The sequence below is a fragment of the Procambarus clarkii genome, chromosome 42, assembly GCF_040958095.1.
Source record: "Procambarus clarkii isolate CNS0578487 chromosome 42, FALCON_Pclarkii_2.0, whole genome shotgun sequence".
Taxonomy (NCBI): Eukaryota; Metazoa; Arthropoda; class Malacostraca; order Decapoda; family Cambaridae; genus Procambarus; species Procambarus clarkii.
Window position 1 is genome coordinate 22,582,697 of NC_091191.1, and position 27,186 is coordinate 22,609,882.

Consider the following 27,186-nt stretch of genomic DNA (forward strand, 5'->3'; position numbering starts at 1 on the left):
AATTGGCACTTGTGTATTTTTGCATCTTTGCCGGATCTTGGTGCCCTGTCTGAGTTTGCTTGAGATTCAGTGTCTGGCCTACCTCGACGACTGGCTGATGTGGGCTCCCAGTCGGTCCGCTTGTCTGCTCGCCAGGGGTGTGGTTCTTTCCAGATCGCCGGGTTTGGTTTCCTGGTGATCTGGAGGCCATTCCATCTGTTTCTGTCCCGGGTTCAGACCTGTGCCTTTTTTAGGGCTCTTGGGCTGCTCCTTGTCTTTCCCTCCAGAAGTGTTGCTTTAGTTGTGGTCCCGCCTTCGGCTGTTCATGAGGGGGTCCTGGGTTGCTCAGCGGATGCTCGAGCAGTTGTGCGGGAGTTTGAACTTCGACGTGCTGGTCTGCCCGCAGGGTCGGGTTTGGCTTCGGCGTCTGTTTGGTTCCTTCGGAGACTCCCCTTCCGCCTCTCTTGCAATCGTTGGGTTCGTTCCTCCAGGGATCTTGTGTTGGTGCTGCGTCACCAGCTTCCTCTTTGGGCTTTTCGGGGTTCCATGCCTTGGCACCTCCCCGAGCCTTCGCTCGATATGTTCACGGACGGGTCATCTCTCGGCTGGGGCTTTGTGACCAGTGCTCACCAGGTTGGCCCGGATGGTGGAGTCTGTCCGTTCGTCGGGCTCACAGCATGGTTCGGGAGTTCGTGGCTGTCTGGTTAGCGCTTCAGAGGGTTTGGGTCACTCGGTGCTCTACCATTCAGCTCCATTCAGACTCTTCTCTGGCAGTTCTTTGCCAGAACCACAGGGTTTCTCTTAGGTGTTGACCTTTGGGGTTGGTTCCTTAGAGTGGCTCGTTTGCTGGATTCTCGGGGTTTGGCTAACCGTGAGGTTCATGTCGGAGGTGTGTCCTGCATCCTGGCGGACAGTTGTCTCGGTTCATTCCTCTGTTCGCAGATTGGCCAGTCGTTGCTGACTCGTTTTGTTGGCTCTGCCGGACGTATGGACTCCTGGCCATGGACGTCTTTGAGTAGCCGTGGTCTAGGCATCTCCCATTTTATGTGGCTCCCTTACCTGCCTGCAAGGCGTTCACGGTGGATGCTTTTCGGCAGGACTGGTCGAGGTGGGGGTACCTGTTCCTCTTCTCCCGGTCCAGCTGTTGCTTCGGGTTCTGGCTCGGTTGCAGCCCATTCCCACGAGTGCAGTCCTTACGGTTCCTTGGTGGCCGGCCCAGCTTTATTTTCAGATACTGCTTGATAGGTGTCCGAACCCGGGACGTTTTCCCGCGGCTCCGCCTCTTTCAGCAGGTCGGATCGGTCCTGTACGTGACTGGTTCGGCCTTCTCCTCGGCTCTTCGCCTCTGGTATTTTGACGCAGGTATCACCATCTCTGTGGTGATCAGGTGGCTTTGTTGACGGTGTCCCACCTGCGAGCTTTGTCTTGGCGACAGTATGACGTTCCTGGTGTTTCTATGCACTTTTTCTTGCTCTCCATAGGTTGTCTTCTCTTTCGCATCGGGTTGTCTTGTCCTTTCTTGGGTTTTCAGGACTATAGTTAATTGATGTTTCTTACTGTCGCCTCGTTTTGTGCGGCGCTGGTGGAGCCACTCCGGCTTGCGTTCGGGGTGGACGTCACATCTGCCCCATTCAGTATGCTTTCTCATGTTTTGTTTCACCTCCGGCCTGCTCATGTGTCGCCTGAGCCATCATGGTCCTTGATCAGGGTGCCCTCTTGTCTTCTCAGTTTGTGGTAGCCCCTTCGGTACAGGTTTCTGCTCTTTGGTACTGGTGGTAGATTTGTACATTTGCAGCCTTTCTCCGTCCTTCTGGCGACGGTCGAGACGGCTGCTTTCCGGAGGGGTTCTTGGGTTATTGATACTTGATTGGTTTGGCCGGGGGTGCGTTCTGTGCTATAACTACCACTAACCCCAAGGTAAACAAGGGAGGAAAACCCCCAAACACTCGGGGCGGCCAAACGCCAAGCAGCGAAAAGCCAACAGAGGTAGACCCGAGGTGACTTGTGTAAGGCAACCCCAAGCCCTAAGGGCGGTACTTATAGGGCATTCAGAGAAGGTGACCCTAAGCACATGCAGCCCGAGTACCTGAGAAAACTACTCCCAGCTCACACAACCACCATAAGAGCAGCACTGAAAATAAGTCACAGCACTGAGACAAGACTGGAACTGGAGCCACACGACCATGCACGATCCCATCAACCGAGGAACTTGGGTGAGGATCGCCGGCTCGGGGGCCTGGGGCTCTCCCTTCCCCCCTCCCTGGGAGGGGGGAACTGCGCAGATATGCGGCGCGGCTCATGTGACGTCATGCTTGTTTGCTCGTTTTTCTTTTGGGAGCTCTGTCCACTCGTTTGTCAATTTTCGTTGTTAACCAGAATAGGGGTTTGTTTTGTGGCACTTACCTTTCTGGGTGCCTGTCCCGGTCGATGGCAGATATAGAATGCTCTAAATCACATGTGCATTTCTATGGGGCCATTGCTCCCGTGCCTCTGTGAGGGGGCCAGGTTCTGGCTCGTGGATCCCGGTAGGCTAGAACTCCACCCACATCGACTGATGCAAAATAGTTAGGGTATCCATATCAGCCATGGATAGCTCCTGGAAGCCTCCAAGACTCACCCAGAAAATGGCGTTTCATTAAATTCAACGCTGTTTTTTTTTATCGTATATGATGCATATTTATGTCCTTTACAATATGCATACAGTAGAACGTTCATAATGTTCCATGGAACTGTGATACATGTGTCAGTAATGTGTCCACAATAAATGTTTATTGTCGCAATATTACTTGTTAAAAATTCACTAAAATTCAATATGTACAGTTTCACACACTATTTACACAGTAACACACTGTATTACACAGTACTTCGGAAGTGAGTAATAATCAACGAAGTAGTCCATGGTGCACAGCGCGACTTCGCTCTCGTTGCACCAGGTACAGATAAATTTTTGCTTCCTATTTCTTCATTCTGTGTGCTTGCAAATAACACTCACGTATACCCTTGGCTTTAATACTTGTAGGTTGTATGTAGCCAAGCTTGTAAAGCATACGGTAGTATTGAAAACATTATAGGAAAGATCAATTTGTCGGGTAGTCTTGGAAAGATCGTTTTGTATGGTCCCACACAGGAAGAGATTCAGCTTGCCTCAAAGAGTGTCCATTAGTCAGAAAGAGATTCAGGTATTCTTGAAAATATCTATGGAAAACACCACCATGGAAGCCGCTAACACTGTTCATCTATGCTACTTGTATCAGATGCAGCATCACTGAACGCAGAAAACGATTTATCTATGTATCATCTAAATGAATTGGAGATAGCATAGGATTGCAAGGGTGACGCTCAGAGCTACAACTGGATATGCTCGCTGTATCATCCTCATAGGTGACGTATCACTTGCATCCGACCTTTGTGTTAGGTCCTTATTGCTCCTAGCGTCACCAATATTATGACCCTTATGTTCTTCAAACAATAAGGTTTGAATTTCACTGACAGAGCGTTATCTTTCAACACCGCTTCGGACATGTAAGCAAGAGGCGCGTATGCCGCCCATGGTTACTCATTCAGTACTAACCCAGCCAGCAGCCTTAGGGCATTCTGGGAATTTATTCCAAGATGTCTGCCTCTCACTGGAGGTTCTAAGAGTCCATTTCGTACGCAACCAACCTCGCACACATTTAGAATGGGTATGGAAAAATCAAAAAGAGTTTTCTCGGTTGGCGCAGTTTCCCACCGACCGAGAATACTCAGCTGGCGCAGTTAAGTGGCTAAATCAATATACAAAGATTCGTGTGCCACAAATCAGTGAACAAAAATCATGGAAACTCAGTCATTCACTTGTGTGGATCGCTCTGGCTGGTGTTTGGTTAATATGGTTAACTTGTTGTGTGGACCAGTCTGGCTGGTGGTTGGTTAACATGTCATATGAAGGAATTATTAATTGTAACCTGTGATAGAGTGGAAAAGTTTTCCACCACTCTGTTACTGTCCCAATATCATAAGCAAATCCGCACATCCAAAATTTCAGAATGAAATTTTGAAAGAGAGATAGCGGACAAATGTAAAACAGAACCAGGCCTATTCTACAAATTCATAAACAACAAATTGCAGGTAAAAGATAATATCCAGAGGTTGAAAATGGGAAACAGATTCACGGAAAATGAAAATGAAATGTGTGAAACATTAAACGAAAAGTTCCAAAGTGTGCTTGTACAAAATTAAATCTTCAAACAACCAGACACAATAAGAATTCCAGAGAACAACATAGTCACAAAGAGGTGTCTAAAGACGAAGTGGAAAATATACTCAAGGAGCTAAGTAAGAACAAAGTAGTTGGCCAGATGGAGTTTCACCATGGGTTCTGAGAGAATGTGCATCTGAGCTCAGCATTCCACTTCACCTGATTTTTCAGGCATCCCTGTGTACAGGAGTCATAGCAGACATGTGGAAAAGGCTAACAGTTCCAATCAACAAAAGTGGCAGCAGGAAAGACCCCCCTCAATTATAGACCTGCATTGTTGACAAATGTAATAGTCAAAATATTGGAAAAAATAATTAAAACTAAATGGGTAGAACATCTGGAGACAAACGATATAATATCAGACAGACAGTATGGTTTTCAATCTGGAAGATCCTGTGTAACAAATTTACTCAGTTTCTATGATTGAGCCACAGAGATTTTACAGGAAAGAGATGGTTGGGTAAACTGCATCTATTTGCATCTTTATTATAAAAGGTTGTTCTGGAAACTGGAACACATTGGAGGGGTGACAGGTAAGCTGCTAACATGGATGAAAAATTTTCTGACTGATAGAAAAATGAGGGCAGTAATAAGAGGAAGTGTATCGGATTGAAGAAATGTCACAAGTGGAGTACCACAGGGTTCAGTTCTTGCACCGGTCATGTTCATTGTCTACATAAACGATCCATCAGATGGAATACAGAATTATATGAACATGTTTGCTGATGATGCTAAGATAATAGGGAAGATAAGTAACTTAGATGATTGTCATACTCTTCAAGAAGTCCTGGACAGAATTAATATATGGAGCACCACTTAGCAAAAGGAATTTAATGTGAATAAATGCAATGTTAAGGAATGGGGAATAGGAGAACATAGACCCCACGCAACCTATAAATTATGTGAGAAATCTTTAATGAAGTCTGATAAAGAAAGAGATCTAGGAGTGGTTCTAGAAAGAAAAAATATCACTGAGGATCACATTATGAACATTGTGCGAGGAGCCTATGCTACACTTTCTAACTTCAAAATTGCTTTTAAATACATGGATAGCGCAATACTAAAGAAATTGTTCAAAACTTTTATTAGACCAAAGCTGGAATATGCAGCTGTTGTGTGGTGCCCATATCTTAACCCTTAAATGGCTCATGGCTATATACCATTTGACACCCACAGGTGCATACCAAAAAAAAAAAAAAAAAAAAAAAAAAAAAGACATTTCTTCCTAACCTGTTAATTTGTGTTCACTGATCATGGGAAAAATAATAAAAAATAGTAAGTGGTATATTTTGCTCGCTATAGGGCGAGAAAGTCTGGGAAAAAAACAGGCGCTGACTCAGCGTGCGTCCCAGGCGGTCTGTTGCTCACCAGCTGTCAGGCCGGAGTTGCCACAAAGAGATAATTACCTAATTATTTCAATGTCTCTGATTGATTTTTCGTAGTTTTTCTGGGGGAAGCCCCTACGGCTCCCCGGAGCTATCCATGGCTGATATGGATACTCTAATTATTTTGCATCAGTCGATGTGGGTGGAGTTCTAGGTCTACCGGGGACCACGAGCCAGAACCTGGCCCCCTCAGAGAGACACGGGAAGCAATGGCCCATAGAAATGCACATGTGATTTGGAGCATTCTATATCTGCCATCGACCGAGACAGGCACCCATAAAGGTAAGCGCCACAAAACAAACCCCTATTCTGGTTAACAACAAAAATCGACAAACGAGTGGACAGAACTCCCCCAGGAAAACGAACTAACAAGCATGACGTCACACGAGCCGCGCCGCATGTCTGCACAGCTCCCCCCTCCCCGGGAGGGGGAAGGGGGAGCCCCAGACCCCTGCGCTGGCGATCCCCGCCTCAGATCCTCGGCTGATGGGATAATGCACGGTCGTGTGGCTCCAGCTCCGGTCTTGTCTCAGTGCTGTGACTTGTTTCCAGTGCTGCTATTACGGTGGTCGTGTGAGCTGGGAGTAGTATTCTCAGGTTCTCGGGCTGCATGTGCTTAGGGTCACCTTCCCTGAGTGCCCTGTAAGTACTGCCCTTGGGGCTTGGGGGTTGCCTTCCACAAGTCGCCTTAGGTCTACCTCTGTTGGCTTTTCACTGCTTGGCGTTTGGCCGCCCCGAGGGTTTGGGGGTTTTACTCCCTTGTTTACCTTGGGGGTAAGTGGTAGTTATAGCACTGGTGGGGCACAGGGTACTGCGTAGCTAGTTTTCACCTATGACAGCGGCCGGCTCTGTTCCCTCTGGGTACGTTGTCCACTTGTGTGGTTTTTCTTTTATATTTGTTTTTGCCTGGTAGGGGGGTCTGCCTTGTGTTCCCCCCTCCCCCCTTATATTAAGTTCGTTTGTGTGGTGGCACCCCCTGCTTCGCCCTCGCGAGTGGACACGTCCCGTGGGTTCAGCTTTTGCAGTTTGCTTGGTAGTTTGGGGCACCAGTTAGCAGTGCCCTGCCTGGGATAACCCTTAGCAGACCCAGTCTAGGGGCCCTGGGAAACCCCACAGGGGCTCTCGGGTCTGATAGTGGAGACCCTTGCGTCCCCTCTCGCTTTGTGCGAGTTGAGGGTTGCTCTGTCCCTTTGTCTCAGGGTGACTCTCCTTGTTTATGTCTCCGTCATGCTGCCTGTTGGGTCGGTGACACATTCGACCCCGAGTCCTGCGAGCTTTGTTGCTTGTTCGTGACTCCATTCGCCCAGTCTGCTGATGAATTCCCGTGGGTGCTGGCAGCTCGTGTGTTGCAGGGTAGGATGTTGCAATGCGCTCGGGTTTGTCGCTTCCCCGGACGCCCCGATGCTGCCCCGCTTGTGTAGGGACCCAGACTTGGGGGTTTTGGTCGCTTCGGCCTTGGTTCTTCCACGCTCCCCTTGTTTTTCCCCCTCCTGCTTCCGCCCCCTACACATCTGCAGCCTTCGAGGTCGGGGCGGGGTTAGAGGTTCTGAGACTTGGGCAGTTTCGGGGGTTGCCCCATCCGGGGTAGCTGCGGAGGCATTCGAGTCTGTTCCTCCGGCCGATGCTCCGGGGTCTGACCAGTGGGCCCCTTCTCTTTCAGCTCTCTCGGCTGCCCCGGCTTTTTCTTGTGGGGCCGGGGCTTTGGAGGTCGACTCAGCCCCGGGGCCTGGTGTAGAGGCTCCTGGGGTTGGGGAGGAGCGGCCTTGGGGGCCTTGGGCTCCATTGCGGCCCGCCTGGATTTCCGTCCTTCTGAGCGGGGCTTACTGTTGCGAGGAGTGGGGTTTTCTTTCCCCCCTCTGCGTACGATTTGGGCTTGGGTTCTGCTCCTCCCCGGGTTCGGTTCCATGTCCTTGTGGTTTCTTTGGTTCCGTCTTCCGGAGGTTTTCGGCTAACCGCATCTCTTCGCCTGCGGTGCGGTTGGCCTTTGCGGCTTACCTCCTGCGTGTCCCGGAGTTTGCCTCCATACTGGTTCCTTCTGTTCTGGACAGGTTGGGCTCATTGTAGCCATTTGGGATCCTTGTAGCAGTTTGGGCTACTGTCTCCAGTTGGGCTGCTTGTCGCCGGTTGGGCTACTTCTCGCCTTGTTGGGCTCCTTGTAGCCGGTTGGGCTACTTCTCGCCTGGTTGGGCTACTTCTCGCCTGGTTGGGCTACTTCTCGCCTGGTTGGGCTACTTCTCGCCTGGTTGGGCTACTTCTCGCCTGGTTGGGCTACTTCTCGCCTGGTTGGGCTACTTCTCGCCTGGTTGGGCTACTTCTCGCCTGGTTGGGCTACTTCTCGCCTGGTTGGGCTACTTTCGTGTCCTGCGCATGCGCCATGGGAGTTTGTTTTGGTTCCAGGCGGTGTGCACACGTGTTCTGCATCCATTTTCTCTCGGGGGGGAAGGCTTCTCCTCTCGCTCTTTCCTTAATCCAATCCGTGCCCCGTTGCTTTGGGGGTGTTCTGGGGTGCCTCTGTGGGGAAGTCACGAGGTTTTTCCCTGCGTTCTAGGGTGGGGAGCCTCCTTCGCTGTTCCCCTCCTCTCCAGCATGGGCGCCCTGGCCGCCTCCGGCGGATACGGACTCGAAAGCTTGCGTCATGGCCCTTCAGCGCCTATGTTCTGCAGGTGAGTTGGTGCCGTTTCGCGTCTCCTTCGTCCTGACGCTGTTTTTGTTTTTGGGAGTAGGAATGGGTGTACATACATACTTGAGAACGTGGACCGTATCACCCGAGGTGCCTATTGCAGGGCTATTAGCCCATACTGGGCAGCTCTTGTTCTCTCCCTGATTCCTTCCTCGGTTCACGGGTGTCTGCGGGTGGCCTCTTGGCCCTTCCGAGGCGGCTCCTGCCTGTACTCTTCTTGCCCCTCTCCTATGCTTGTCTAACCTTGCTTGAGTTCGGGGCCCCGCCTCCACCTTGTTCCACAGTGGGCTGTTTGGTAGTACGTTTTCCTGTGTCGGAGGTTTTGTGTTTGCCTCCTTGTGCTTGCAGGTTGGGTTCTGGCTCTTTGGTTCCGCCTCTCCCCTGTCGTTTGCCTGTCGGGCGGATACTGTGCTTCTTGGGCGCTCTCGTCTCTGCTCTTGGGGCTGTGTATGGGGTCAGCCCATGTTGGGCTGCCTAATGTGTTCCTTTGTTTGCCTGTTACACTGCACACGTTTCTTCTACTGTCCCTGTGGCTCAATTGGGTGCTTGGTTTCCGCCTGTGTCCCCTTGTGTGCCACTCGTGTACGATTTATCTATCTTCTCTGTCGCTTCCTCGGGGAGTGTGGTGACATTTTGCTGCGGTTTTGGTACTGCAGCTGCGTGTTAGGGATGGTTGTGGCGTTGTTCAGCCCTTCCGTGCTCCCTCTGGGGCTCTCCTTCCTTGCTGGTCTTGCTGTGCCGGGCCTGGTTTTTCCATGTTCCTTGGAATATCTGTCTTGTCCTCGCCTCATTGTGATGCCTGGGGATGTGCTTGGGGTCTTCGTCTCGCCCCTCGCCTATCCTCCGGTTTCGGTTTAAGTTCCAGAGCTTAGTGGGCTCCCTTCCTTCGTGTTTTTCACGGCTGCCCCGGGGTTTTTCTTGACGCTGGGGCTTTGAAGGGACAGCTCGGCCCCGGGGCCTCCAGGGTGGGTTCCCGGGGCTGGGGTGGGGCTAACGTGAGGGGCCTCAGGCCCCGTTGGTCCCCGCCGGGGTGTTTCTACCCCTCTGGGCGGGGCTTGCAGTTTTGTGGTGAGGGGTTTTTCCGTTCCCCCTCTCCGCATGTGCTTTGTGGGCGTCTGCCCCTCCCTGGGCTCGGTTTCCTTGTCCATTGTACCCGTTGTTTCCATCCTGTCGGTGGGTGCTTTTCTACAGTTTTCGCCCCTTTTCTCTGGGACGGGCCTTCTCCGTCATGTCCCCCTCTTCTTGGGGTTTCTGCATGACTTTTGGTCTCGGGTGCGACAGGGTTTTTGTGCCTTCGTCCTTTGTGTCTGCTTCTTTTTGTTCTCGAAGGTTCGGGACGGTTTTGCTCCTTCCCGTTTTCTGGTACGTCTATCGTCATTCGGTTGAGCTTCCCTCCGGTCCTTTCTAGGGCTTGTGGGTCCTCTTCCCGGCAGCTTCTGGGTGTTTGGCCTTCTTGTTCTTTTGTGCTATTCTCTTCTCTTCGCGCTGTCTCGGTGCTACTCGTTTTCCCGGGGGCGATTTTGCTCCTCTGATGTGTCTTTTCGCTCCTGCCCTTCTGCGGGTTGTTGGTGCGGGGTGGCTCCTTAGGCGGGTTCCTTCTCTGTCAGCTGCACTTGTGGCGGTGGACTTGCACGCTTGTGGCATTTTCGTTTTGGTTCTGCGTTTTTCTTTTCCCTCCTGGGGCTGTCATAGGATTGGCTTGCAGAGGATGTAGAGGCGCTTGGGGCCATTCCTGGGTCTGGCACCTTGGTTTCTGCTGCTAGCTTTCGGTATCGATATTCCTTCTGTGCCGTTTCGCAGGCTGTATCGTGCGTTGTTTCACCTCCGGCCTGCTTATGCACTGCCTGTGTCGTCCTGGTCTTTGGACAGGGTGCTCTCCTGTTTTTCTTCTCCTTGGTGGTTGTGGCTCCTTGGGGTCAGGTTTGCTTTGCCTCGGCTTTCTTTTTATGTTGGTATTGGCCTCTGGGGGTCGTGTGGCAGAGCTTCAGAGCTTCAGACTGGGGGAGCCGGTCGGCCGAGCGGACAGCACGCGGGACTTGTGATCCTGTGGTCCTGGGTTCGATCCCAGGCGCCGGCGAGAAACAATGGGCAGAGTTTCTTTCACCCTATGCCCCTGTTACCTAGCAGTAAAATAGGTACCTGGGTGTTAGTCAGCTGTCACGGGCTGCTTCCTGGGGGTGGAGGCCTGGTCGAGGACCGGGCCGCGGGGACACTAAAAGCCCCGAAATCATCTCAAGATAACCTCAAGATTCTTGCTCTTCTCAGGCGCAGTGGTTTTTGGCTCCTATGGTTGTGGTCATAGGTTTCTTCGTCTGCGGCCATTCTCCCTTTTTTCTGGCGAATGATGTGCCTGCTGCTTTCCGGAGGGGTCCTTGGGTTGTTGTCTCGACTTTGTGTTGAGGAGTGGTTCACCGACCGCCTCCCGGGTATGTCCCCTTGTTTTCTTAGGTAGTCTTTGGTGAAGTAGCTCCGGTGAGCCGTAGGGGCTTTCCCCCCAGAAAACCAGCGTTGAATGTAATGAAACGCCATTTTCTGGGTGAGTCCCGGAGGCTCCCCGGTACCCTCCCGCCCTCTGGTCGGTGGGTTTTTTCGAGGTTTTTATATCCAGCCTCAGAACTGGGGCGGGGATCGCCAGCGCGGGGGTCTGGGGCTCCCCCCTTCCCCCTCCCGGGGAGGTGGGAGCTGCACAGACATGCGGCGCGGCTCGTGTGACATCATGCTTGTTAGTTCGTTTACCTGGGGGAGTTCTGTCCACTCGTTTGTCGATTTTTGTTGTTAACCAGAATAGGGGTTTGTTTTGTGGCGCTTACCTTTCTGGGTGCCTGTCCCGGTCGATGGCTGATATAAAATGCTCCAAATCACATGTGCATTTCTATGGGCCATTGCTCCCCATGCCTCTCTGAGGGGGCCAAGTTCTGGCTCGTGGTCCCCGGTAGGCCTAGAACTCCACCCACATCAACTGATGCAAAATAGTTAGGGTATCCATATCAGCCATGGATAGCTCCGGGAAGCCTCCGGGACTCACCCAGAAAATGGCGTTTCATTACATTCAATGATGGTTTTTTATAATTCCAGAAATCAAGTGTTCTACAACCATCAAGTAGGAGTAAATCAGCCATCCGTGCCTCTTCTATTAGATCGTCCTCGCACCCTCCTCCATCAGCCTATCAAATTACTATTGATGGTCAACCAGCTTTTTTATTGCCTCATATTGATGATCATCATGCATCAATTGAGGACAGTGAGTCTTCTATCATTGAAGGTAAGATTTTTGTTACTGTATATTTAGATTTAAACTGCTCTGAGTTCTTGGGTAGACACCATTTCCTCTGGAAGTTTGTTCTGTACATCTGCCATTATTATTCAATATTTATATGTGACTGTATTTCTCCAGTTTCTCTATTTCAGTAATTTGTGTGTGACCACATTTTCTGCTCATTTCAGATTACAATGATCCTTCTTTGTCTATCTTCTCAGTACCCAGCATTATTTTATATATTATCATCATTCTCTGCTATCCAACTTCCATCCATGGATTTAGAATCGGAAAGTATATTATTACTCTTAACATCTTCAAATCATTACATTATACAAGCAGTGTACAGCAATATAAATCAAACCTACATTTCTGGGGGTAGCCCCTTGTGGTTCCTTCAAGCTACTTTGCTGATACAATGCCAAACTACTAGATGCCCTCAGTTCGGAGTTCTCTGAGGCCTATCAGGAACCACAAGCCAGACCCTGGTCCCCCCCTCCCCCTAGAGAGATGCTGGGTGCAGTGGCACGTATCATAAAAATTTTATGAATTTATTCTTGTCTGCCACTCACCAAAAAAGGCAACCAGAAATGTGTGTAACTGCTAGTTAGAAACGAAACTGCACCCTTCAAACTGCCAAAAGAAAAGAACAAAAAGAATGAAAGTTCATGATACTAGCGCTAGCTCGTTCATCCCATCATCTCCCCTTGTTGGGGGAATGAGGGAGGCAGCCATGGTCAGCTGGCTGCTCCACCCTTAGGTTTTTGCTAATGATAGTAGTGTGTGATGCCCTCTCTGTCACTCTGGCTCCAGTGTCCTGTTTCTGGGGAGAGCCCCTTATGGCTGTCTGAAGCTGTCACTGTTAATGTGCCAACTACTAGGTTGAGTCAACCTCGTAGTTTTATATGGCCTACCAGGAACCAAGAGCCTATATGACCTACCTTCTACCTCCCTGTGCCCCTTCACAGAGGCACAGGGAGTAGTGCCATTTATTGATTTATTATGACACCACTACCATAAAAGGCACCCAGAAAGTATTGCGAACATCTTGGCCAATGGTCTGTCCAGGTTCGTTCCTGTCTGTATGGAATGGACCATGGATGCCACCTGCTTTCTGTGATATAGCCAGACATTCTGGCACCCAGACATCAACCTCGTTATGTCGGCATGGTCTCGGTATTTTCCTCTTTCTATGGTGCCGTTCCCTGTCACCGAGGCCCTAGTGGTAGATGTCTTTTGGTTTAACTGGTCAAAATGGGGGTTCGTATTCTATTCAGGCAAGTCTTGTGCCAATCGCACATTAATAAAAAAAAAGTAAAACAAAGAAAAAACTGCTTATGACCTCTACTGTGTGAGAGTTGCAGGTAAAAACCAGAGAATAAAAACTTCAAACATTTAATATAACAAAATTGACTTTAACCCTTCAATTGCGCATCGCATCATATGATGCTTTGCCCGACTTGCAGTAAATTGCGCATCGCATCATATGATGCGCGGGCATACCGAGCACGATTTGAAAGGCCCGCGGGGTAGAGGGGGTCCCCATACGCTGCCCAGGGGCTATAGTAAACAGCCGCCATTTTGAAAAAAAATCCAGCTCACGCTACCATCGCTTGGAAGGCCTCAGTTACCCAGCAGCCACCATGTCGAGCGCACGGCCGAACGCTTCTCGGGCACGCCCCACGCAATCACTCGCCCAAGAGCAAATAACCAGTGAATTATTTTCCGATGGTGAGGAAAGTGACTTTGATGACTCTGATATTGATAAAGACTACACCCAATTGACCAATGTTGATAGCACGGACAGTGAATATGAGATACAGCCGCCTCCCATGGCGAGGCCTATACCCTCACCCATGCCGCCTCGGCCAGCGTCTACCCCAATATTCCCTCGGCCACACAGTTCCTGTGATTATTTAGAGTCTCAGGATACTTTCGATGACGAGTCAGAGGAAGGTGACTCTTTTTCTGGTTTTAGTGAAGTGGAATCAGAACATAGTGTTACCGAGCCTGGTGCCAGTACCAGTGGTGTTACTGGGCGAGAATTTGTCGCGTCAGCAGCGTCTCGCCCAGCCAAGCGCCACCGCATGGAACAACATGTGGCACCAAGAGCCTCATGTTCACGTGCCTCTACCTCACGTGCACATGCCTCTACCTCACGTGCACGTGCCTCTACCTCACGTGCACGTGCCTCTACCTCACGTGCAGGTAGCGGCCGTACTGTGCGTTGACGGGCTTCAGCTCCTGGTCCACGGGGTGCATCGCTTCCTCGCCGTAGTGCCTCTGCTGCGTCCCCTGTTGCGTCCCCTGTTGCGTCCCCTGCGTCTCGCAGGACACCAGGTGTACTAGTGTGGAGTGATGGTGCTGGTTTTATTCCCCGAATTCCTGCCTTTGAGGATAAAGACGTTGGGATTACAGATCTTTTCCCTGATAATGGTGATGATATGAGTGAATGTGATTATTTACCGCATTCTATATATAATGAGCCGCTCATGGAATATATTGTACACCAAACGAACTTTCATGCGGCTCATCTCATTAGAAAAGATATATCAGAATTTTCACGCTTGCAACGTTGGAAAGACACCAATATAGGTGAAATGTATGTGTTTTTTGCAATATGTATGTTGATGAAACACTGTGTCAAACACGCTATCACAGATTACTGGAGCAAAGATCTGACTATTCCAACACCTTTCTTTGGGAAATATATGTCCAGAGACAGATTTCAGATACTCCTCAGGTGTGTGCATTTGGCAACTAATGAGGACCGGACTGAGGAGGATAGACTTTGGCGAGTGAGGCACTATATGAATGAGGTGATTGGAAAATTCAGAGATTTTTACTACCAGCACAGAAGCTGGTGATTGACGAATCCCTTATACTATTCAAAAGACGTGTTTCATTCAAACAGTATATTCCCTCAAAACGAAACAGATTTGGCTTGAAATTCTTTGTACTGTGTGACTGTGAAACAGGATAGGTGTTACACATGATTCTGTATTCAGCTAGCGATGTAGACATTCCCGGTAACGACGAGCATGGATTCTCGGGTAGTGTGGTGAAGTCACTGATGGCACCATGGATGAACAAGGGCCACATCCTATACACAGATAATTACTATACAAGTCCATTGCTAGCTAAGTTCTTGATTGAAAATAGAACCGGGTTGGTTGGCACAGTAAAGCCACGAAGAAGGGAAATGCCAGTGTTTGTCGGTGGACTTGCAGTTGGTGAGTGCCAGGTACGGAAATGTGATGACATTCTCTCAGTACGGTGGAAAGACGAGAGAAGTGAACCTGCTGACAACCGTTCATGATGGTACAATGTTGAACAGTGGCAAGGTGCACCGTGTAACAAGATAACCAGTATATAAGCCAGATTGTGTTCTTGACTACAACATCAACATGCGTTTGATTGATAAGGCTGACATGATGATTGGCACTATCGAGTGTGTGCGGAAAACATTGAGGTGGACGAAAAAAGTGTTTTTCCATCTTGTTGACATGAGCATGTTGAACTGCTATAATTTGTACCTGGTGAAAACTGGACGTAAACCTGTGTTCCGTACATTTGCTTTTACACTTGCAACACAGTTATTAGCAAAGTTTGGTTAAGAAGTCCCTGGCATACAAAGACCAATCATGAACCCAGTGTTGCAGCATGATGCAACACCCAGGCTCGCTCACATGGATGCCTTTCAGCAACACAGACTAAAGAATTTGCCAGCAGGTGGAAAGCGTGCAATAGGCCAACGTGCATGCCTAGTATGTAAAACAACAAAACGAAGAGAGCAAAAACGTAAAATGGTGCAAACATGGTGTGAAGGGTGTGGAGTTGTATTGTGTGCTGTCGACTGCTTCAACGACTACCACACACTCCAAGACTTCTAAATGTGCAATAATAGTGCAAAAACCTGTACATAGTGCGTGCTAGTGTGTCCATATAAAATAATGAACATTGTGATTACTGTACATAATATAATGCCATAATGGAAAACGTTTGTGTGCGCATGTTTATACTCGATGTGTGCAACATATATTGACAATAACTGTCAAGTGACATTACGTGCAACATAATTAGTGACTAATATTGTAAAGAATACATGCGTAAACACTGTAAATAATGCCGCGAAAATATATTCGTGGCAACTGTGGCAGCTTGAAGACCGCGCGCGACGCCTCCGGAACGCACCGTGCATGAGCGAACATGCAAACTGTGACGTCATCATTCATATTATCGGCTCAATTACATCGCCGGTAAGTACAATTTATTTTTTTTTTTATTTTTCCCGTGATCAGGGAACACTAACAGGTTAGGAAGAATTTTTTTTTTTTTTTTTTTTTGCGCCTGTGGGTGTCAATCAGTATATAGCCATGCGCCATTTAAGGGTTAATAACAAACAAAATAATAAATAATTAATGAAAAACAAAACCCTTAGACACTTGGCTTTACACAAGATCAAAAAGAGAAATACTGTGTATACAAGTGAAATTTTACGTTAATATCAAGGGTGCAAATAATTCTTTATACAAAAACTGGAAGCGTCTACCATCACCCTGGGAGCTGGAGTAGACCTTACAGCTTAGAGCACTCGAAGAGTAATCTGGTGAGCTGTACGCTGGCAAGCAATTTTATATGGGCCATGACATCAGAGATCGTGCGAATTCTGTAAGTAACTATCGGCTGGTAGGGGAATGGTCGTTAGCGAGTGGCGTCTAGTCCCCTGCTGAGACAGCAGGTGCGCTGGTGTCTTGGATACTGGATACTGGAGGGTGGAGAGGGGGGGGTCTGTCTAGACACTGATATGTTTGAGCACGTATTGTTGTTGTCTTTGTTGTTGAAACATGCAGATACGTTGGTGAATAGGCGGTACAGTGAACATGCGGCGAAGGAACAGGCAGGCCCACTGCTAGGCAGGGGATTACCGTAACAGCTCCCTCCCCAAAGCCTGTTCCTATCACCTGTGATGCTGCTGCAGAGTGGAGAGTTGAAGTGGGAGGTTCCACCTCGTAGACTCAGGAGAATGCATCTGTGACGACGTTGTCCGAGCCTTTGATGAAGATGTTGAAATTGTAGTTCTGCAGGTACAAGGCCCAGCAAAGCAAGCGCTGGTTGGAGAACTGGGTAGGCTGCAAGAACTGAAAAGGATGGTGATTGGAGAAAATGTTGATGTAGTACTACAGGGCTCAGTGAAGTACGAATTGGTTAAAGAACTGAGCCGGCTGAATGGGTCGAAGGGAATGGTGGTCCGAGGAGATGTTGAGGAGATGGTTTGGCAGGTGCAAGGCCCAGCGAAGCAAGCGCTAGTTGGAGAATTGGGCCTGCTGCAGGAACCGAAGGAGATTGTGATATGAGATGATGATGTGGTATTGCAGGACCCAGCTAAGTATGGGTTGTTGGAGAACTGAGCCTGCTGCATGGACTGAAAGGGATTGTGGTCTGAAGAGATGTTGATGAGATTGTAACCTTGTAGATTGCATGGTTTGTTGTGTTGCATGCTGGGTAGGATATTGTGTAGCTCATTATAACTGTAGCAATTGAATGGCACGATCCCATCTCGCTGTGGTGTCATGGCGTTCCTAATGCCAGTGTTGCCAGCGTTGACATGGAAGACTAAGGGTTTCCTAACACCTGGTGAGGCGAGAATGGAATTAGTACAAGATAATGGTTTTAGCCGTTCAGATGAAGTGGAATGTGAGTTTGTCTTAAGATATTTTAGCTGAAGGCTGGTAAATTGAAGCTGAAAGCTGGGAAGGTTGAGAGGAGCACGCTTATTTGAATTTGGCTTGTAGATAGGAAGATCTTTCCTGATGTCGGAAAAGATTGAGGAGTTAGAACCATTGCAGTCAGGAGAAGTACAATAAAAAGGACTAGACATTATCTGGGAGATGTTGATTGTCTTACACAGGTCGTTGGAGAAGATGGTGTCACAATTGCTCTGACTCTCCTGGGGATGTCCACACTGCGGGCACTGCTTCACGAGGTGCTTCACAACATTAGCAGCCGTACTGTTCTTGACAGGAACTGCTGTAGGATACCTGAGGCTAGATTCACAAAGCAGTACGCAAGTACTTACGAACGTGTACATCTTTCCTCAATCTTTGGCGGCTTTGGTTACATTTATTAACCCCCAAGCTGCTAAGGGCTTTTTGGCCTTTATCACTCACAGGCGCATAAAAAAAATCCATTTTTTTTTTTTTTCGTATTAACCTGTTAACCCTTAAACTGCGCAACGCGCCTGCAGGCTCACGTCTGGTTTGCGCAACGCGCCTCCGGGTATTTGTATTTTTCACGTTCCATTCAAAACTCCCGCGGCTACATGGGGTTCACATCAGCTTCCTCAGGGCTCTTGTAAACAGACGCCATCTTTAAAAAAAATCGTGGTCCACATTCCCGGGTGTGGGAGCCTCAGTAGTGTGTGAGCAACCAAGGCTGGCGCTCGCAGCATGAGCGCACAGCACTGCTGTTCAGCATGTGACCACAGCATCGCCTAATAATGTCAAAATATATATATAAATTGTATTATTTAGTGTTATATTAGAGCCTGAGTGTGATAATGACTGGGTACAATGTTCAAATATCAGTGATTCAATGCTGTTCACGATGTTCACAGCGCTAGCCACAGCACCAGAGCATTATTTCGTTCATCTAGGAATCTTCAAATGATTTCTTAGGTTCTTTTTCAAAATAAACGTGTGGTCAATTATTCATTTACAGGAATTAGTGACCAGGATTGTGATAATAGCAGGAATGTGGTTATAATTAGCGTTGTGCGTAGTATTGTGGAAGGAGGAATTTTGATGAGGGAGGGAGGGCGAGAATTGAGGTAGCCTCAATTGTGTGTGTGTGGCTGCCACTCTTGTTTTGCTCACCATACTAGCTTAGTGGTTCACTATGGGCAACACATATGTACATGGGTATATATAGTGTGTGTATATAGTGTAAGAACAGCAACAGGAGAATGTTGAGAGGAGCTATTTTGGTGAGGGAGGTGACGTAATCGTAGCGTCGTCTGCTGTGTGATTTTTCATGCAGTGTATGGTGGCCACTGTACTGTTTGGACACAATACCGGCTTACTTGCATAGTTCTGGTAAATAAAACATGTAGATAGGTATATAGAACATGTGTAATAAGAACTATAGCAATATGGTGGGAGGAGCAATGTTGGCGAGTAAGATGTTGGAGTGAGGGAGACTGGCTGGGTGTGGCTGCTCTCACTCAAGGTGTTCTGAATGTGTTCATGGCCCATACGAGGCAGCTGCTATTGGCACATACGAGGCAGCTGCTATTGGCCCATACGAGGCAGCTGCTATTGGCCCATACGAGGCAGCTGCTATTGGCCCATACGCGGCAGCTGCTATTGGCCCATACGCGGCAGCTGCTATTGGCCCATACGCGGCAGCTGCTATTGGCCCATACGCGGCAGCTGCTATTGGCCCATACACGGCAGCTGCTATTGGCCCATACGAGGCAGCTGCTATTGGCCCATACGAGGCAGCTGCTATTGGCCCATACGAGGCAGCTGCTATTATCCCATACGCGGCAGCTGCTATTGGCCCATACGAGGCAGCTGCTATTGGCCCATACGAAGCAGCTGCTACGCGGTGTTCTGAATGTGTTGATGGTGAATGTATATAGTGTGTGACAGTGTATAGTGTGTAAATAGATTGTATATATACACAAATTAGCATGATACATAGTAAATATGTGCTGCATATGTGTACACAAGTTTCATGCACGTAACACAGTGTCTACGGACAGTACGGATGTTGTACTGCGATATTATAGTGTACGTGTTCATTATACATTGGATTGGCACATAAAAACAATGAAAATGTATTTGGAAAGGTGCGCAAAAAATGAACGAAAATATATTCGCGGCAACTCGCGCGCCCCGCCCCGAGCGCCCCACCGCCCCCGAGAGCTTACGGCACGGGCGCACGGGGAATGATGACGTCACGCCCCAACTTCCGGACCCCATAGCAGCCAAAGTAAGTACAATTTCGACTTTTTTTTTGCATACCCATACTGAGGGAAGGGTTTTTGACACTTCAAAAAGAAAAAAGAATTTTTTCCAGAGAATTTATTTCCTGCGCACTGCGGGGGTGTCACATTTGGAGGCAACGCAGTTAAGGGGTTAATTTGTGTTCCCTGACCGCGAGAAAAAAATAATAAAAATGTCATTGTACTTACCAATAACGTAAATGAGCCAACAATATGAGCGATGACGTCACACCCTGCATGTTGGCTCATGCAAGGTGCGTCCCGGAGGTGTTGCGCGCGGTCCTCAAGCAGCCAGAGTTGCCACAAATTTATTTTCACGGCATTATTTACAGTGTCTAGGCGTATTTTATCATTTTTTTTCACTAATTGTGTTGCATATAATGTTACTTGATGTTGAATTATAATACAAGTTGCATCCATTGAATATACACCTGTATATTAGTGTCACAATTATGCACACACAAATGTTTTATATTTCACCATATATAATATGGTGAAATTATTGCACATTTAGAAGTCCTGGAGACAGTGGTAGTCATTGAAGCAGTTGACAGCACACAGTGGGACGTCACATGCTTCACACCATGTTTGCACCTGTTTACGTTTCTGTTCTCTCGTTTGTGTTGTTTTAAACTATGAACTCACGATAGCCTATTGCACGCTTTCCAGCAGGTGGCAAATGTTTTAGTCTATGTACTTGAAAGGCCTCGGTGTAAGTGAGCCTGGGTGTAGGAGCATGGTGCAATAGTGGGTTCTGAATTGATTCTGGAGTTATTCTCCAGTACTTGGGCTGCATGTGCCTAAGGTTTCCGTCCCTAGGTGCCCTGTAAGTACTGCCCTTGGGGCTTGGGGTAATCTTCCACAAGTTCCTTGGGTTCTGCCTCTGCTAGGCCGTTTCTGCTTGGTTTTCGGCTGCTCTTTGTGTGCTACAGTGTTCTGTCTCCCTTGTTCACCTTAGAGTGAGGGGCAGTTTTGCGCTGGTAGGGGCGCGGGGTATTGCGCAGCTTGTTTTCACCAATCATAGCGGCCGGCTCTGTTCCGCCTGCGTACGCTGTCCTCTTGCGAGGTTTTCTTTTTCTTTTTGTTTGTCTGCCTGATGGAGGAGTCTGCCTTGGTTCTTGCCCCCTGTGGTACTGAGTACTCCTCCTTCTTCTGGTGGTTCCTCCTGCTAGGTCCCCATGAGTGTACACGTCTCAGAGGTTCAGTTTTTAGAAGGTTGTTAGGTATACTTGAGTGCCGGTTAGCAGTACCCTGCCTGGGATTACCTGGGTGTGAGTTACGTTAAACGTTCAGGACCCTGGGAATCCCCTTGGGGTCGCGTGGGTCCGATGGATGTGTCCCCGGAGTCCCCCCTCGTTTCGTGCAAGTTCGAGGGCTACTCGGTCCCCTTGACTCTGGGCGACCCTCGCGGTTTTGCCTCTGTCTGCTGCCTGTGGGGTTGGTGGCACCTTCGACCTGGAGTCCTGCGAGTTTCGTTGCTTGTTTGTGACTCGGTTACCCAGTCTTATGCTGACTATGTGGGTGCAGGCAGCATGCGCGTTGCACATTGAGTTCAGGTGGTGGCAATGAGCTGGGTTGTTGGCTCCCGGAAGCCCCGAGGCTGCCCCGTTTTTGGTTGTTGTGACGGGGCTTGGGGGAGTTGGTTGCTTTGGTTTTGTTCCTTCCTCGCCCCTTTGTCTTTCCCCATTTTTGTGGTTCACCTCCCCATCCCTTGCCTCCCTGCATCCGGATCCTCTCCGTCTACGGGTTCGGTGTCGGGGCAGGGTTTCGAGGGTCTTGAGCCTCGAGGGTTTTCCCTTCCTGGGTAGCAACGGAGGCATTCGAGCCTGTCGTTCCAGAAGGTTGTATGAATCTGTCAGTGGGCTCCCTTCCTTAGTAACTTTCTGGCTGCCCCTGGTTGATACCTGGTTGATGGGGTTCTGGGAGTTCTTCTACTCCCCAAGCCCGGCCCGAGGCCAGACTTGACTTGTGAGAGTTTGGTCCACCAGGCTGTTGCTTGGAGCGGCCCTCATGCCCACATACCCACCACAGCCCGGTTGGTCCGGCACTCCTTGAAGGAAACAATCTAGTTTCCTCTTGAAGATGTCCACGGTTGTTCCTGTAATATTTCTGATGCTCGCTGGTAGGACGATGAACAACAGTGGACCTCTGATATTCATATAGTGTTCTCTGATTGTGCCCATGGCACCTCTGCTCTTCACTGGTTCTATTCGGCATTTTCTTCCATGTCATTCACTCCAGTACGTTGTTATTTTACTGTGCAGATTTGGGACCTGTCCCTCCAGTATTTTCCATCTGTATATTATTTGGTATATCTCTCGTCTCCTTTCTAGTGAGTACATTTGGAGAGCTTTGAGACGATCCCAATAATTTAGGTGCTTTATTTCGTCTATGCGTGCCGTATATGTTCTCTGTATTCCCTCAATTTCAGCAATCTCTCCTGCTCTGAAGGGTGAAGTGAGTACTGAGCAGTACTCAAGATGGGACAACACAAGTGATTTGAAGAGTACAACCATTGTGATGGGATCTCTGGACTTGAAGGTTCTTGTAATCCATCCTATCATTTTTCTGGCTGACGCAATACTTGCTTGGTTATGCTTCCTAAACGTTAGGTCATCGGACATCATTATTCCCAAATCCTTGACATGCTGTTTTCCTACCATGGGCAGATTCGATTGTGTTTTGTACCCTGTATTATGTTTAAGATCCTCATTTTTGCCGTATCCGAGTACCTGGAATTTTTCACCGTTAAACATCATGTTATTTTCTGCTGCCCAATCGAAAACTTTGTTAATATCTGTTTGTAGTTTATCAATGTCTTCAGCAGAGGTAATTTTCATGCTGATTTTTGTATCATCTGCAAAGGATGACACGAAGCTGTGACTTGTGTTTTTGTCTATATCTGATATGAGAATAAGGAACAGCAGTGGTGCAAGGACTGTACCTTGAGGTACAGATCTTTTAACTGCGCCTGGGCTCAATTTTACTTGATTAACTGTTACTCTTTGTGTTCTATTCAACAGGAAATTGAGTATCCAGCGTCCTACTTTACCAATTATACCCATTGACCTCATTTTGTGTGCAATCACTCCATGGTCACATTTGTCGAATGCCTTTGCAAAATCTGTGTATACGACATCTGCATTATGTTTTTCCTCTAATGCCTCAGTGATTTTGTCATAGTGGTCAAGTAGCTGTGAGAGGCATGATCTTCCTGCTCTAAATCCATGTTGGCCTGGATTGTGGAGGTCATTGGTTTCCATGAATCTAGGGACCTGACTCCTGATGACTCTCTCAAATACTTTTATTATGTGGGACGTTAGTGCAACTGGTCTATAATTCTTTGCCAGTGCTTTGCTACCACCCTTGTGTATTGGGGCAATGTCTGCTGCTTTAAGCGCATCTGGTATCTCCCCTGTGTCCAAGCTCTTCCTCCACACTATACTGAGTGCCTGTGCTACTGGCACTTTGCATATCTTTATAAATATTGAAGTCCATGAGTCTGGACCCGGGGCTGAGTGCATGGGAATATTGTCAATTTCTCTTTCAAAATCTGCCACGCTTGTGTTGATATCAGTTATATTTACAGGTGTTTGAGCATCATTCATAAAGAAATTGTCCGAATCTTCCACTTTCATGCTGAGTATCGGAGTGCTAAACATGTCCTCATACTGCTTTTTTAGAATTTCACTAATTTCTTTGTCATCCTCAGTGTATGAACCTTCACTCAGTGTATGAACATCCTCAGTGTATGAACCCCGGCATTTTCTTTTGAGGCTGGGCCTTTGGGTGGACGGCTCGGCCCCGGGGCCTGCCATGGAGCTTCCTGGGGTTGGGGAGGGGAGGGCCCCGTTGGACCCCGCCGGGGTTTTCTACCCTCAGTGCGGGGCTTGTGGTACCGGGAAGTGGGGTTTTTCCTTCCCCCCCTCTGCATACGGGTTACCTCCGGTTCTTTTTGGACTCTGTCCTCTTCCATGCTTCTTGTTTTTTTATCCTGTCTCGTTCTTTCATGATTGTTTTTTCTCTTCGTGCACTATCCTGCGCTGCACAGGGTTGCCAGATTGGGCTCCTTGTAGCCCGTTTGGGCTGCTTATAGCCACAGAAGGGCTATGCTATGTATGTTTCGCTCCTTACTGCTCTTTTCATCTCCTGTTGATGGCTGCCCTATGTGCTCTGAAAAGGGATTCAATCGTTATCAACTCTATTTTGTCTAGTTTTCTAGTCATTTTCGTGTTTTTCTTCATCGGCTCGTGACTTCTCGCGACCCACATCTGTCATCCCTGCCTGCACATGTGCCGTGGTGGATTGTTTTGATGTGGGCAGTGTGCACGTGTGCTGGTGTTCTGCATCCTTTTCTCTCGGGTGCTTCGTCTCTCGCTCCTCTCAATTCTCCAGTCCTTGCCCCATGGCTACTGGGGGTGTTCTGGTTTGCCGCTTTGGGAGATTGAGGGGTTTTCCCTGCGTATGGGTGTGGGGCTCCTCCTTCGCTTCCCCCCTACTCTTCTCCTGCATGTGCGGCTTTGCCTTCTTTCACTGGCAGTGCTCCCAACATCTTCTCGACTACATTGTGTCGTGACACGTTCGTGCCTACGTTCTGTAGGTGAATTTCTGCGGTCTGCCGTCTCTTTTCAGCCAGATGCTGGTTCGTGGTTTTTGGCTATGAATATACGAACCTCGGAACACAGGTGACTGCAGCAGGCCTCTTGGCCCTTATGAGGCAGCTCCTATTTGTACCCATCCAATCCCACTCTTATGCATGTACAGCCCATGCTTGAGTCCGGCACGGTTGCCCTACCAGGTTATGAGGTACGATGGTGGAGGTGTATGTTATGGGTTACATATTACTGTGTCAGGATGTTATGAGGTGACATTTTGCTGCAGTTTTTCTTACTGTGGTTGCGTGTTGGGGATTGGTTGTGGAGTTTTGTTTGGCCCGTCTTGCATTGCCTGGCTTAGCACTTGCATTTACAGTGGTTTCTCTGTGCTTCCCTAGTTGTGTTTGCAGGTGTTGAGCTCTGGCTTTTTGGTCCCACTTCTCACCTGTCATTCACTGATGTGTGGGTTCCTGTGCCTGTTGGGCTCTGTCGTGTCTCCGCTAGTAGCTGTGTGTTGTGTCATCCTCCACCACATCGCTTCCTCATGAGTTTCGTTTGTCTCCTACTCTGCTGCTACTTCCTTCTTTCCAGCGTTTCTCTGACTCATTGGGCTCTCCTTCCACCGGTGTCCCCTGGGGTCCCGTAGTCGGTCTTTCGCTACCCTATCGATTCCTTTGCAAATCTGGAATGTGGTGATCTTGTCCTTGTCGCTCGTACTCCTTGGTTCGGGTACTGGTCTGGTGGCATACCTTTGCACCTTTCATTGCATTTGCTACACATTGTTGTGTGTTTTGTTTGTGCCTTCCTGGCTTCCCTGCCTGTTGACATTTAACGGTCTCAAGGTGTCCCTTCTCTGGAGTCTCGCGTTGGAGCCGTCGTCTCCGATCTCCTGGCGGGCTTGCTGGCATTGGGAAATTTTTTCTGTATGGCAGTTGTTCCATCTCCTCCTTTGCCGGCTTGGGTTTCCGGCTCTCCTGGCTCCGTGGTCGCACCCGAGATCTTCCCGGAAGGGTCGTCCCAGGGCTCGGGGTTCCTCCTGTCGTGGTAAGCCAGTGGTGCCGCCAATGTCTGGTCGGTGCGGTGATCACTTTGCTCGTCAGTCGGCTTCTTGTAAGGGGAATCGGCCCTTTCGCGGTCATCCCATTGACCGAGCGATGGGGGGGGGGGGCTTGCCCTATTTGCTCACACCTGGTCTCGTGATTCATGGGTGTTTCAGCCTGTGGTGGCATTGGGTGTCCCCTCCTTCTTTGGTGGGTTTGGGGCTGGCGGGGAAGGCCTCTTCTCCTGTGCTCTGTCGGGTCATCTCGCATGGACGTGGTCGAAATGTCTCTCGTCCCTCAGGTGGGTTTCCCGCCTGTTCCCAGTTCCCAAACAGGACTGCGCGGACCTGCGGTTCATTGTGGACTTGTCCTGTCTAAACCCCTGAGTCTTTTGCCCCTCCTTTCAGATGATTACACAGTAGTCATCTGCTGGGCACTAAGGCACCAGGTGCTTAGATGGTTTCTCTGGACCTCTGGGACGCATATTGGCACTTCCGATTCATCTGGGGTTCAGGGACTGGCTTGGTTTTGTTGTGGGGTGTTAGGCTTACCACTTTCGTTGCCTTCCCTTTGGTTTGCATCTGGCACCTCGCGTTTTCACACACCTTACCCAGGTAGTGGTGGTTCGTTTGCGTCTCTTAGGGGGTTCAGGTTCTGGCCTACCTCGACGACTGGCTGGTGTGGACTCCCAGCCAGTACATGTGTTGCTCACCAGGGAATTGGTTCTCTCCCAACTCGCCAGGTTCGGTTCCTGGTGAACTGGAGAAAGTCCCATCTTGTTCCCTCTCAGGTTCGGACCTGGCTGGGTCTTGTGTGGGATTTTCGGACCACTTCCTTGTCTCTCCCTCCGGAGGATCTGCTGCCGCTGCGGTTCCACCTTGAGCTGTTTCTGGAGGGCTCCTGGGTCACAAGGCGGTTGCTTGAGGGTTTGTGCGTAAGTCTGAACTTTGCCGTGTTGGTCTACCTGCCGGGCCGGGTTTGGCTTCATCGGCTGTTCTGGTTCCTTCGGAGACATCCCTTCCGCCTCTCTGACGATCGTTGGCTTCGGCCTCCGGGTGCTTTACGCCAACTGCTGCATCGCAGGCATCCTCTTCGGGGTTTAGTGCCAAGGCACCTACCCGAGCCCTCGCTCAATGTGTTCACGGACACATCGTCTCATGGTTGGGGCTTTGTGACCCGTGCTCACCAGGCTGGCCAGGGGCAGTGGGGTCCATCCTTCCATCGGGCCCACAGCATGGTGCAGGAGTTTGATGTGGTGTAGATGTCGCTTCGGAAGATTTGGGTTGCTCATGGATCGACGATCCAGCTCCATTCGAACTGCTCCTCAATGGTTCATTGCCTAAACTGCGGGGATTCAATGCGGTCCTCAGCTCTTTGGGGCTAGTCACCTCTGGTGACTCATCTGCTGAGTTCTCAGGGGTTTGGCTCTCCTGGCCGTTCATGTCCGAGGGGTGTCCAACGGCCTGTCACAGTTCCTTCACCTGTCCACGGAATGGATGTTCGACGCCAACTCGTTTAGTTGGCTCTGCCAGACATACAGGCTCCCAGAGGTGGACCTCTTCGTATCGGTGTGGTTGAGGCGTTTCCCGATTTATGTGGAGCCCTTCACATAAATTCAGTTTAAATGCAGTTTAATGCGGACAAATGTAAGGTTTTGAGGCTAGGTAATGATGATAGAGTTACAGGATACGAGCTAGATGGTGTTGAGATTGCGAAGTCGGATTGCGAAAGGGATCTGGGAGCTATGATTAGTAAGAATTTAAAACCAAAAAATTAGTGCATAAATGTTCGTAATAAGGTAAATAGGACACTGAGATTTATTATTCGAAGCGTTAGTAACAAGACACCTGGTGTTGTTGTTCTTCAGCTATATCTTGCTCTGGTTAGGCCCCATTTAGATTATGCAGTTCAGTTTTGGTCGCCATACTATAGAATGGATATAAATTCACTAGAACGCGTCTAGCATAGGATGACAAAGTTAATCCCCCAAATTAGAAACTTGTCAT

General features: G+C 49.0%; 1 protein-coding gene across 1 annotated transcript in view; it reads left to right on the forward strand.

Moving 5' to 3' along the window:
- The window catches only part of LOC123770247 (uncharacterized), a 206,576-nt gene that overhangs the window by 167,435 nt on the left and 11,955 nt on the right, over positions 1-27,186 (forward strand). Inside the window, 5 exon segments of the mRNA XM_069339627.1 lie at positions 11,357-11,543; positions 11,726-11,915; positions 13,135-13,493; positions 16,554-16,810; positions 17,449-17,608. Of these exon segments, the coding sequence (XP_069195728.1) occupies positions 11,357-11,543; positions 11,726-11,915; positions 13,135-13,493; positions 16,554-16,810; positions 17,449-17,608 (1,153 nt within the window).